This window comes from Theobroma cacao, chromosome 9 (assembly GCF_000208745.1).
Source record: "Theobroma cacao cultivar B97-61/B2 chromosome 9, Criollo_cocoa_genome_V2, whole genome shotgun sequence".
In the NCBI taxonomy this organism is placed as follows: domain Eukaryota; kingdom Viridiplantae; phylum Streptophyta; class Magnoliopsida; order Malvales; family Malvaceae; genus Theobroma; species Theobroma cacao.
In genome coordinates, this window is record NC_030858.1 from 31,368,877 (window position 1) to 31,382,115 (window position 13,239).

The 13,239-nt window shown below is 34.9% G+C and overlaps 3 protein-coding genes and 1 pseudogene across 3 annotated transcripts; 3 read left to right on the plus strand and 1 right to left on the minus strand.

The window, feature by feature from the left end:
• On the minus strand, positions 127–1,769 carry LOC18590022 (annotated as a pseudogene).
• Positions 3,509–6,906, plus strand: LOC18590023. The gene is made up of 8 exons (XM_007015282.2): positions 3,509–3,916; positions 4,138–4,223; positions 4,419–4,486; positions 4,693–4,765; positions 4,988–5,100; positions 5,185–5,289; positions 5,569–5,668; positions 6,448–6,906. The coding sequence occupies exons 2-8, from the start codon at positions 4,140–4,142 to the stop codon at positions 6,622–6,624; spliced, it is 720 nt and encodes a 239-aa protein (XP_007015344.1). The 5' UTR covers positions 3,509–3,916; positions 4,138–4,139; the 3' UTR covers positions 6,625–6,906.
• LOC18590024 (jmjC domain-containing protein 7) lies at positions 7,231–9,674 on the plus strand. Its single transcript, XM_007015286.2, has 5 exons — positions 7,231–8,017; positions 8,122–8,291; positions 8,873–8,943; positions 9,022–9,162; positions 9,284–9,674. Exons 1-5 carry the CDS (start codon positions 7,355–7,357, stop codon positions 9,388–9,390), a joined length of 1,152 nt encoding a protein of 383 aa, XP_007015348.2. The 5' UTR covers positions 7,231–7,354; the 3' UTR covers positions 9,391–9,674.
• LOC18590025 (pentatricopeptide repeat-containing protein At1g31790) lies at positions 10,369–11,955 on the plus strand. Its single transcript, XM_007015289.2, has one exon. The coding sequence runs from the start codon at positions 10,564–10,566 to the stop codon at positions 11,803–11,805; it is 1,242 nt and encodes a 413-aa protein (XP_007015351.1). The 5' UTR covers positions 10,369–10,563; the 3' UTR covers positions 11,806–11,955.

The window sequence follows — 13,239 nt, forward strand, 5'->3', positions numbered from 1 at the left end:
TCTAACTTGTCTTTTAGTGATTTGAACAAAATTTAATCAAGAGAACATAAACTAGCTACTACATCAAATATCATAGAAACAAGTATTAGATGTTGGATTACATAAACCAGGATACTATCCCTTGTTTCATAAACCTCAGGATTAAATCTGTCAAGATCAACACCCGGCTCCTCTGTACGGCATGGTATGCATTATTTACTGCCTGCAAACAATCTTATATATGCAAACACAGTTGTCGAAGCTTAATTAATTAGATTACATATCCACACTTCTTTCCTTCATCTTTTCATGCAACCCACCTTCCATCTTGAGTGTCAAAGATAGCAGCTGCTTTGGGCACTTATCTTGCACATGGATATCAAACCTCTCAATTACTGACGCTGCTATAGACTTCATCTGAAGATATGCCATATCCTTCCCCAGACACATTCTTGGCCCTGCATGAAACACCGGAAATCGAAACGGATTCTCTTTCTTGAATCTTCCACTCTGGAGCCATCGTTCAGGCTGAAATTCATAGCGCAGTTCGTGCCCCAAATGCTTTCCATCCTTACCATTGCATAGGTGTGGTACGTAACTAGCCATCCCTTGCCAACAAATGTACCATCTGTTAAGATATCGTCCTTTTGGCACATTTTGAAGTTCACAGGCGCAGGTGGGTACAATCTCAGTGCTTCCGAAATTGCTGCATGCAAATAATGCATATGATGGAGCTCACTGAAACCGTAAATATCGCCTATACTTTGCCCATAACGTTTCCGAATTGTTTCAAGCTCCTTTGATATGTTGTGCTCCACGTTTGGATTTAATGACAGCAGCCAAAAGAACCAGCTCAAAGCTGAAGAAGTTGTCTCACGACCAGCGAGGATTACGCTTATAACAGTATGTTTTAGAAACTCAGGTGATTTCACTTCGTTTCCAATAAATAAGGATAACAAATCTGGATCGTATCTTCCTTCTCACTCTTGCCTTCGATTCTTGACTGTATTATTTCGTTGGCGTAGTTGTGAACGATGGAGATAGACTTTTGCAATGCTCGCTTTGATCCTACATTAAAAAATCTCTTCACTTTCCACATCAACAGAAAAATATACAAGATTCTTCCAGAAGTAAGCACGGCAGCTTCATCGAATGCTCGCGTGAACTCAGCACCCGCATGAGTTGAATCACCCCCAAGACAACAAGGGTAAAGGGTCGATACTAAAAGCCAACTTGCATAAGTTATCGAATGCAAACCGCTGCAAGATATCTTGTAAATCCAATATCTGATTTGTTTTCGAGGCTTCTTCCAAGATTGGAACTAACCTCGTGGAAATTTCGAACTTGACATGGTTCATGACAAAATTTTGAAGCGACTTTGGGCTGAACTTATGACTCGCAATCTTTCTTTGGATTTTCCATGTATCATTATCAGCATTAAAGATTCCTTCGCCGAGAAAATCTCTGCCAAGTGATGTCAGTTGATCACCTTTTGGGAAGTTGTGGAAATTGGTCTTGAGCATATACTCGACATTCAATGGATTTGCTGTCACACTACCTTTTGCATTGTCAAGGCGGATGTAGGTAGCGGTGTTGGATGGGCTACAGATGAGAGTTTCAGTTGTCCAGTCGAGAAAACGGTGCTTGTTCTTCAAGAAATAAGGAAAAATGCCAACGATAGGGTAGTTTTTGAAGCCTGTGTTTGCATGTTTCTTTGGTACGTTGAGGAAGCAGAGGCCAAGGTATAAGAAAGAGAGGACGAAGCGGAAGAGAAGAGATAGAAGAGGGAAAAGTTAGATGGAAAAGCGATGATCAAACATGGGGAGTTGGGAGAGGAATTTATGCTGGAAACTTGAGACTTGAAATGGGTCATTGTGTTGCTGGAAAAGGGTGCACTGAGGGAGTCATGATTTTAAATTTGAAAAAGTGAAAATAAAAAATTTAATATTTGAAAGAATGAAATTATAAAATTTTTAACAAATAAATAAAAATTAAAATTTTAAAATAAAACAAAGAAATAAATATAAAATTTTGTAATTTTGGGCAGGGGGCCTAGTCCCTCCGCCTCTGAAAAGATGGCTGCTCCGACTTCTATTACCAAATATTTACGTAGGATATTTTCTAGTGTTTTTTTTTTTATTGAGTTGAGTTTTATTTTTTAAATAATATACTAATCAATGAATTAAATATTTAAATATCACTTTTCTTAAATAAAAGATAATCATTAATTTGCAAACTTGATTCCACTAGACCTTTGAAAAGAATATCCTTCAACTCTATATAGTACAACATGCATGAAGGAGATGTTATCCATTAACTCTTTTCCAAGCTTCTTTCGAACTGCCCATCGTCTTGGTAACATTCTATGAAAATTGTGTTCGAAGTTGTCATTGACGACTCATTGATAAAATTAAAAAAAAAAGGTTTTAAAACTTTTAAATTTTAAGTTAAAGTTTACCTATGTGTTGGTTTAGTCTAACTTCTTAATGATTTTGTTTGATTTTTTATTATTTTTTTTCATGGATATCTGTAATGCGTACCGTAAATTTTTTTTAATAGGAGGGAAAAAGTTTTTTAAAATAAAAAATTATAGTTTATATAGTATAGTAATTTTAAAATTAATGAAGAATAAAATTATTTGAGAAATATTGTTATCTCTTCTGACTAAAGAAAACATTAACAATTGACCAACAACTAAACTTACGTGTTCAGTGAAAAATATTTTTTTGAGACAAATTATCTATTTTTAATATTAATGGATCTGTGTGAAATTATAGTCAAAACTTAACGAATCAGGATATTTTATCATTTAATTTTTAATTTTATTTTTTAAAATTTATAAGGATCTACTAAGTTAGAACCTTTTTCTCATGAAAACCATTTAAAGAAGTAGATAATAATTTTGTATTGCATAAATGTGAACACACATTCAATAAAATGATTTTTTTTAATTTAAGCATTTGTTTTAATAATAAGTATACCTTTGTTACTACTTATAAAATTGAGTTTAAATTGTTCACTTAAAATAAAAAATAAAAATGATTTTATAATTGACTTTTTTTCCTTCTTTGATAAATTTTAATTGTCATAATTTTCTATTATAAATACATGATGACTCAAAGTATAATTTGCATAAAATTGCAATATTGCTGTTTTCTCTTTATTATCTTTTCATTTACTTTCAACACATTTAATATCACTATTTACATTTTGAAGATCCAATTATGAACTATGTAGATTAAATATGTAAATAGTGATTACCATATGTATAGAAAAATATTAAAAAAGTGAACCTTAAAATTATAGCTGTCCAAGGATCAAGTTGCTTGTCCAGGCCTGAAGCGTCGGGCCGGAGTCCTTACTCGCGTCGGACCTGGGCATCAATTTTTAGGCTTAAAAGAGCTATTATATTAACAAATAATATATTTTTATTTAAAAATATTTTTAAAATATATTTTAATAATAAATATAAAATAAAATTTAAATAATATATCAAAATAATTTCTTAATTACAAATTATGATGTTCAGTTAGTTTTGCAATAATACTTGGAACTCTTAAATTTTGGACATTAAATCTTCAACCCTCGTATCCAGCAGCAAAATTGCAAAGTCGACGGTTTAGAACAGATTTGGCCAAAAGCAAAAAAGAATTAAAAAGGGCTTCAATTTGAAAACCTTTTCTTTTGTTTTGTGAGAAGGTAGGAAAGACGATAAAACAGAAATCAGAAGGAAAGAGAGAAATGGAGAGACCCAAGGGCCAAAACCCCTTTGGATCTGAGGCACTGAAACCGGAACTCACAGTAGTATATGGTAATGGAATATAAAACATTTTTTGTTCTATTTTGATATGTTTATTAGTACAGGTTGTGAAGACAAGGCAGAGTTGTAGGGAGCTGCCGCAATCTCAATCCAAATCATATCAACTCTTACCTGCAGGTATTCCTCAAACTTGGTTTTCCTCTCAGTTATACTAGAATTAACTACATTTATTGAAGATCAATCCGTCTTTGCCGAACTCAACATCTTTCCTAGGGTTCCCTTTGGAATTCCGTCTCCCTCAATTAATCAGTTTCCTTTGATTTAAATATGTATGAAAATTGAAAAAACTGCCCAGTAATTGTTTCTTTGATTATTAATTTTGTCTATCTTATATCTAGAGATGGGAATGAGTAAAACGGAAGTGAATTTTCGGAGGTTACTTGCAGCGGCACCCCAACAACAAAATCATTCTAAACTCGTACACGTATGTCCGCCTGTTTCATCTTTAATTAGTATTTGATGAAGATTTTGCGTCCATGTCTTTCACGGAATGCTGATTGATTTTCTTCCCCAGACTTCTGTTCTTTTTTGAATTTAGTTTCCCGTCTGTATGGGTTTTCTTTTTTCACTTAAATTTGTGAATGATGTAAAGAATTCAACTTCTTTTATTTTTTTGTAGTATGTTGCTACTTTACGAGAACTATTAGAAAAGTTGGCTGAGGAGAAAACACCAGAAGGCTTACCAAGGTTCATTTTTCTTCCCCTATTATGCTTTTATTTGATTGAGCAGCTTCTTGGTTTTAATTTGTTGTGGATCACAATAATATAAGCAAAAGGATCATGTTGGATTTTGATAACTGATTCCTCTTTACTTCTCTTATGCAACTGATTTAATTGTTTTGTTTCTGTGATAGCTTATTCGATTTCAAATTTAATTTTGTTTTCTTCCCCAGAGTTTCAAAGGCCGTGGTCAATGATTATTCAGCGAAGATTGAGGAAATTGCTTCAAAAGTAACTGCCACACTGGTGTGTGTATATTTTCTTTAAAGCTTATCTTATAATGATTTGAATAATAGCCAGAATTGTAAAAGGAAAATCCTAAAATGCAAGTGCTGAAACTATAAATGTAGAAGCAATACAGTTTTTTCTCCCATGGTTGCATAGGTGTGTATAAATTGTGCTTGTCTATGTCTGTGCATGGACTGTTGATAGAGGTTGTCATTGTTAACCTTTCTTTATATGGTCCAGCCTGATATTAAGGTACCTCAAGAGCCAGGCACCAGAAACTCTTTTAAACAGAGTCCTAATTCAGATGCAGAAAGTCATATGCCTTCTTCTCCAGGATTAAGAAGGAGAGCTGTGTAAGTGAATCTTAAGTACTGAGGATGACTGAAATTCATATTAGCTTTTGAATTTTGTTTTGATTGCTATGTGCCATTGAACAGGCCTACCTCAAGCATCAAAGATAGAACGCAAGACATCACTGAGGCTCATACATCAGCTCCTGTTAAACTGGATGCTGCAGCTGAAGCACACATACAGAAGCACAGGTATCATTTGATGTTGCTATTGCCTATTGATACTTTGAGTCAATTATGCTTTCTCCTAGTTAAAGTTAAGATTTGTTTGAGAATAAATCATGATATGTCGCTGCCGGAAGGAACCGCAAATGAATGAGGCCAGTGAATGGCTCATATGGGATCATACTTGTCATGACAAAGCTATGTTCTAATGGGTGTAGCCTGAATGATTACAAAGCTTGAATATATCTCCATATTATTTGGGTTTATATTGCTGCTAGTGGCTGTTCATAATCTCCTTTAAAACAGAAAGCTTCAGGAGGATTTAACAGATGAGATGGTTGGGTTGGCACGGCAACTTAAAGAGCGTAGTCTCATGATGAGCCAATCCTTGGAGAACACTGAAAAAGTAAAGTGCACTTATACACTATCTACTCTTGATAAGATATGACAGGTGTCAATTTTATATGTTTTGGAGAATATAGAAGCAGATACAATTTTGCTCACAAATATGTCTTCATTCATGTATCATATTAATAAGCTATGAAACTTTGTGTGGTTTCTTACTTTGCATAATGTACATGGAGAGTTGATGCGTTATGAGTCTAGAGTCAAATGTTTCCTCTGCAGTGGTTAGGACTATTCCAATTACTGCATTTAAGTCTGGATTAGGTCATGTTTCATTTATTTACACCAGCTGGGATTGCATCAATACAGCTTTATAACAAAATAGGCATTTCTGAAAAATAGCTAGCATGGTGGCTATGTTTTAAAGGTTTAAAAGGATGCTGTAATAGCATGTTGTATTGTTTATATTATTTCTTCCTGTGGTATCTTTCCTACTCATTTTGCATAGCTTGTTTTCTTTTTCTTTTTTTTTTCAAAATGAAAATGACACATTTTATTGAAATGATGTTTTCATAATTAAGTCACCCGTGGGATCCTCTCAGACTAATTTGATGAAGTCTTGAGTCCAAAAACATATATTTGCCAAGTTTATGCATCTCCTTTATCCCTTTTTGTTCAACTAATAGAGCATTTGGGTTTCATGTTTTTGTGATACACTTCCATGCATATATACCTATGGTGTGTGTGTGTGCACGCGCACACATGTGTGCTAGCTTTTTCCATGTTTTGTTTTACAACTGTTCGTTGCTGGTCTTATAAACTGATTATGGTATACTGCAGATACTTGATTCCACAGAGAAGGCTGTTGAGCGTAGTCTTGCTAGCACTGGACATGCAAATGTCCGTGCCATGAAGATATATTCAGAAACCTCTAAGACTACTTGTTTCCAGTGGCTTCTGATCTTTGCCATGACATGTATTTTTATCATGGTTGTGCTCTTGATACGTGTAACATGAAAATATTCTTGAGAATGAGGACAACTCACCTTTGCAGACCTATGAGGTAATGCTACTACCTTTAGAGTGATCTATACCATGGTTAGCCTCTGTTCATGTTTTATTAATGTGTTGCGTTTAGGTCTGAGTGGCTACATGTTTGTAGAATTGAGGTTTTGAGTAGTGGAAGTCACAACTTTGTAATTGTTGCTGATAAACAGTTAAGGATTGATTGAGTTGTTCAATTCTGTATATTGAATATATCTTTTTCCTACATATCAATGTTCATGCTCTCTTTAATCACATGAAATGGTAAATTAAGTTGTTGTTCAATGAATTCTTTCCTTGAAACTTCATATGATTTGTTTTGCACAAACCAACAAAAAAAACAAAGGCAATAATATCAAGTTTAATTCACTTCATATCTCACTTGTGCCCCCTAAAGTACAAGTTTAATTTTCTGCACAAACCAACTAAAAAAGAAAGGCAAAACTTAAGTCAGTCAAAATGCAAATAATTGTCAAGTCATAGCAGCATAATGTGCAAGGAAAATATTCTTACCAACAAAGGTAATTAAAGAGAAAAATCAGATTGAGGTGGCTTAGGCATAAATTTCATTTTTTCAATATAAATAAAGAAAAAAAAACTGTCAAGAATCAAGAGATATGCTGCCCTTAACCTGTAGAACCCAAGGCTTAATTACAGTGACTCCAAGCAAGACAGCCGGAGTCCAACAAAGTAAAGCTTCTGAATGAGAGGAAAACGAGTAGAACTAGAATCCCTCTGGGAGGAAGTGAGGGAGGTCAGCCTAGGAAACTCCGTGGACCGCCTCCATTCTCCCCCGACGCCACTCCAATTCCTCAGAGACTTTGTATCCCAAAACAAACCCTGCTTAATCTCCAACTCCATCTCCCATTGGCCAGCCCTTTCCCTTTGGCCCACCCCTTCCTACCTCTCTACTTCCCTCTCCTCCTCCCTCGTCTCCCTCCACCTCACTCCCGATGGCCAGGCCGACGCCCTAGCCCCCCACCCTTTGCACCCTTCCCTCTGCTTCGTCTCGGCCCACGTCCAACCCACCCCTTTCCCTCACGCCCTCGACCTCATCCGTCAACCTCCCAATCATTTGGTAGCCTATTTGCAGCAGCAAAACGACTGTCTCAGAACCGAGTACAGCGAACTCGAGTCCGATTGCGATGACCATATTCCATGGGCCTCAGAGGCTTTAGGCTGCCTTCCGGAGGCTGTCAATCTCTGGATTGGAAACCATCTATCGGAGACTTCTTTCCACAAAGACCATTACGAGAATTTGTACGCCGTCGTTTCCGGGGAGAAGCATTTTTTGCTACTTCCCCCTACTGACGTTCACCGCATGTATATTAGGGACTATCCAGCAGCTCGATACTGCTATTCCGAGGTTTTTCGGTCCCTTCCTGCTATTCTTGAAATTGGGTAATCATTGCTAGTAGAAGAGAATTTGGAAACCCGTTTATTTTAGAGTGGTGTTCTATTGATTTACAGGAGAGTGGAGAGTTTCGGTTAGAGCTTGAAGAGCCGGAGAGACGCGTGCCATGGTGTAGTGTGGATCCTTACCCTGCAACGGGGAGTGAGGAGAGGTCGAAATTTCCATTGTATTTTAATGGGCCTAAGCCGTTTGAGGTTACTGTTAAGGCTGGAGAAATTCTTTACTTGTAAGTTCCTTATCCTCTCCTCTTATGATCCTCGAACTGATCACGGTGGACTCATTTTGTCCAATAATTTGCACATCATTATATAATTTTAGATCAATTGGAGTGATCCATATGCCTTTCATTTCATTCCCATCTCATTCTGCTGCCAAATACCTTAGAGAATATAATTCAAATTGTTAAGTGAGAACCTTTTTGACAAAACCCCAAATTAGAATTTCCATCAGTTGATAAAACATAGACAACATGGGAGGTTTCAATCCTATACAAATAAAGAAAACAACTAAACCTTGATTTTTCGAAACAGCTTTTAGTGCATTGTAAGCACCAAACTAAATTTCCACTTTCCAATTCTTAGTTTTGTTGTAGATGGTAACAATTGTCTATATACGCTCAACATTTCTGCTGTCTATACTACTACATTCTAGTTTTAAGACTGTATGTTCACCCAATTTGAATTTTTGACTACACAAATGAAACTCAAATGAAGGTATATGATTGTTGAGAATTCTGGTTTTCATATTAAGAAGGTAAGTGGTTTTTATGTGGATCATAGTTCTGAGGTTTTGGGTGGGGTGGTGCAGACCAAGTATGTGGTTTCATCACGTTAGACAGAGCCCAGGAGATGGAGGATGCACTATTGCTGTAAATTACTGTAAGGATAAAATGTTTTCTTGTTGCCTTATTTGGTTTTATTTCTCAGAAGATAAGGTGTGCAAGTTTTGATTGGCAGGGTATGATATGCAATTTGATATCAAGTATGCCTACTTCAACTTCTTGCAATCACTTCCTTACCAATCAACTGATGATCAAACGATACCAGAGAGTGAATGTGAGGATTTAGGATATCATCCACCTCCCAACCATTTAAGCAGTAGGTTCTCTACTGATGAATCTGCCACAAACAATGTGGAGGTCAATAAAGACCGTGAAGATGTATAAGTGCTGACCTTTCATCTTGATAGCTGTATGCTTGTGTGATTCTTTGGAGACAGGGAACTTGAGATATCTCAAGGACCATGAGGACTGCTGCGGGCTGCCCTATGTCAACATGATTAAAGTTTTGACGAATTCTCAAAGAGCAGTGCTGTCTGCTACCTGAAAGTCATGGCATCATTAGAGAGCCTTAGAAACTTTGCGTAAGGGTCCCAATAACCTCAACAGAACAGGGTGATAGATCATGAAACTGACGATCATATTCAGAGTGAGGTTTGGTGGTAGCAGCAAATAATTGTTCTGGGTATTTCACTGACATGGATTTTATTCTGTGAAACTTTTTCAGGAACACATTGATACCACTGAATGTTTAATATTTTATCGAAAGTTTACAGAGTTTACAATTGAATGAGTGACCTTAATGGAATATGGATGGATATGTTTCCTATATATATTCCTCTTTAGCTGTTGTTGAAATATGGTAACGTTTGGTATGAGGGAAGTGAGATTACAATGCAATCACAGTACAATTAAGGAAGTAATGTGATTACAGTCCAAAATCAATGCAATCACGTTAAATTGTATTTTGTAATATTATCAATACAATCACATTACATTGCAATATAAAAATAAAATAAAATATTTTGTAACGTTATAATTAAAATAAAATATAAGAAATTAAAATTTATATAATATAGGTAAAAGAAATTAAAATAAAATATATAATATAAAAAATTATATTAAAAAATTAAAAAATATAATATTATAATAAAAAATAAAAATAAAATATATGATATTAAAAATATATTTAAGAAATGATATTAAATAAAAATTAATAATAAAAAATATAAGTATATTAAATTTACATTTTAATAAATAGGGATAATTTTAAAATTTAACATTATATTCTTAATAAAGTACTTGTAAACCAAACGCTGTAATATTATTTTTTTTACATTTTATTTATTATTTTACTTGCATTATCTCTTTATCTAAAAAGTAATATTCGAATCTCTTCCCCTTTTATTATTAAAAAAAAGTCACCTATGTGTTATCGCGTCCTTTATTATTATTTTTCCAATTTCCAAATCAAATATGAATCCCACATGTTCATTGGGTCATTAGATAGGTGGCCCAAATTGTGGGTGAGTCCATGAATTTTTAAAAAGGAAAACTCTTCAACCATAAAAGAAAGACGATACAAGACAGACGTATTTCGTCTGATTTCTGGGCATTGTTACTCCTCTCAAACGCAACTTTATATCTCTCCGCAGCCTTTCCTTTCTTATACAGTTACAATGCATTCATTCCATCTCATTTATTCCGTCATAAGGATGAAATGAAACAATATTATATGGAAATGGAAGTGGTATCGCCGGCTCTCCCTCCAATGTTACCTTCCAACAAGTTAACGTTTCGGTCCCAGGCCACCCCAGCACCGCCCATATCTCAACTGCATAGTCAACTGCCCCTTCGCATCACCAAACAATCTTCAAAAACACCACCACCTCCCACTCCCATTTCCACCAGCAAACCCATCTCCAGCAACCCATGTAGCAGCCACACAACCTCCGATATTTTGCGCTTAATGGATAGCCTTTCCCTTCCCATACCCCCTGATATCTACGCTTCCCTTGTCAAAGAATGCACCGTCACCCGCCACTCTCGCAGGGCTCTCGAGTTACATTCCCACATAAGAAACAGCCGCATCAAGCCTTCCTTACCCTTGCTTAACCGCCTTCTTCTCATGCATGTTTCGTGCGGTCACTTGGACATTGCCCGTCACTTGTTTGATCAGATGTTGCTAAGGGACTTCAACTCCTGGGCGATCATGATTGTTGCATGTCTCCACGCTGGTGACTCTGAACAGGCTATTGCTTATTTCGTGCGTATGGAACGCCACAATTTGTTGTTCAAATGTCCCTCTTGGATCATCGTTTGTCTTCTCAAGTCATGTGTTGTGACCAAGAATATGGGATTAGGGAAGCAAGTGCATGGGCAGTTACTCAAGTTAGGTGCTAGCAATGATTCGTCTCTATCTGGGTCCTTAATCAATTTTTATGGAAAATTCAGGTGCCTAGATGATGCCGACTTTGTCTTTAATCAATTATCACGACGTAATACTGTTACTTGGACAGCAAGGATTGTGAATAGCTGCAGGGAAGATCAATTCGGCAAGGTTATTGATGATTTTAATGAAATGGGTAGACAGGGAATTAAGAAAAATAACTTCACCTTTTCAGGTGTTTTCAAGGCATGTGCTAGGATGGATGATGATGGCATGTCTGGTCGACAGGTTCATGCCAATGCCCTCAAGCTTGGTTTGGAATCAGATGTTTTCGTACAGTGCGGATTGATCCACCTGTATGGTAAATGCGGTTCGGTGAGAGATGCTGAAAAGGCATTTGAGATTGTTGGTGATAAAAGAAACATTGCATGTTGGAATGCCATGCTTATGGGTTATGTACATAATGAGTTGTGTCTTAGGGCTATTAAGCTTCTGTACCGGATGAAAGAAGCTGGAATCAAGGTTCAAGAATCACTGATTAATGACGTTAGGATTGCTTGTGCTACTACATAAATGACACACAGATCGTTGAATGAGGAATTGTAAATCGGTAACTGCGGTAGCAGACTAGTATATAATTGCAATACTCTGTATCTGTATCTACTCTCTCCACAAGTTGCAGATCCCTAGTCACACACATATATGCTATTTTGGTGGAAGCAATCTTATTACTCACAAATGGTATAAAGCTAATAAATAACAAATAATGGGGTTTATATTTATTTTTTACTAATTAACACGATAAACATTATAGGTATATAATCCATGAAAACTTGTAATTGAATTTTCATTTTTTTCAAAAAGATTATTAAGAGCATTTTTGGCTTGACTTTTTTTTTTAACTTAAAAACTATTATAAAACTCTTATAAAAAATAATAGTTTTTAAAATTAAGATAAAATTATTTGGTAAATTTACTTTTTATAAGTTCTGTTTTATAAATTAACTATTTGGTAAAATAATTTATATAAACTCTAATTTTAATTAAAATTATCATAAAGGATATTTAATAAATAACTTTTTATTAATCACTAATTTCTTTGTTTCAAATAAAAAAAATTAACTTTATTTTTTTATCTATTTAAAATAAATTTTTAAAAATATAAAAAAAATTTATATAACATAAAGTTTATAATTAATAATAAATCATAAAAAACATATGAAAGAAAGTAAGTAATCGACTACTAGAACCCTTAACCCTAATAATAGAGAAGAAACGAAGAAGAGAAGTATAAAGTGAGAGTAATAATTTAGAAAAATCACATTTAGCCATTGATAGGGAGAGAGAATTTTGGATATTCATTTTTCTTAATTTTTGTAAGAACAAAAAAACTAGAATGATGATTTGCATAAAAGAAGAAAGGAGAGGGAGATTGATAGGGAGAGAAAGGGAGTATTTTTTGAGATAGGATCTTTTTGAAAACAAATAGTTCTAAGAAGTTGACGTGTTTAAAAAAAAAAAAGAGAAGAGAAAACTTCTAATTAGAGCCTTTTTTAAGTTTTTTTTTTAGATTTTATTTTTAAAAAAAATTATTTTTTTAAGAGTTGTTAACGAAATTTTGTTTGACTCAGTTTCTATTTTTAAACAATAGATAAACTAAAAATAAATCATGTCAAACGAACACTAAAGATCAATACTTTTTGAGCGAATGATATTTTTTCTTAGTTAGAAACCAAAATACAGATAAGTTATGTCCTTTTCCAACATTATATCTTTTCCCCGAGCATGTACATTAAGATTCATAAGCCTGGATAATATAATAAACCTGATATGTCCTCTTTCTGGTGGATCAATCAAGGCCCAAATTATTTGACTTGCCAAGCAATTGCCAATGTTGTCAGTGTAAGCCGACAAGGTTTGACCATCTTTATACCTCTCTCAGACTGACACTTGTTTGAAATTAACTACTTGTTTAGAACGCACTGTCACCGCCTGTTTAGAATCACC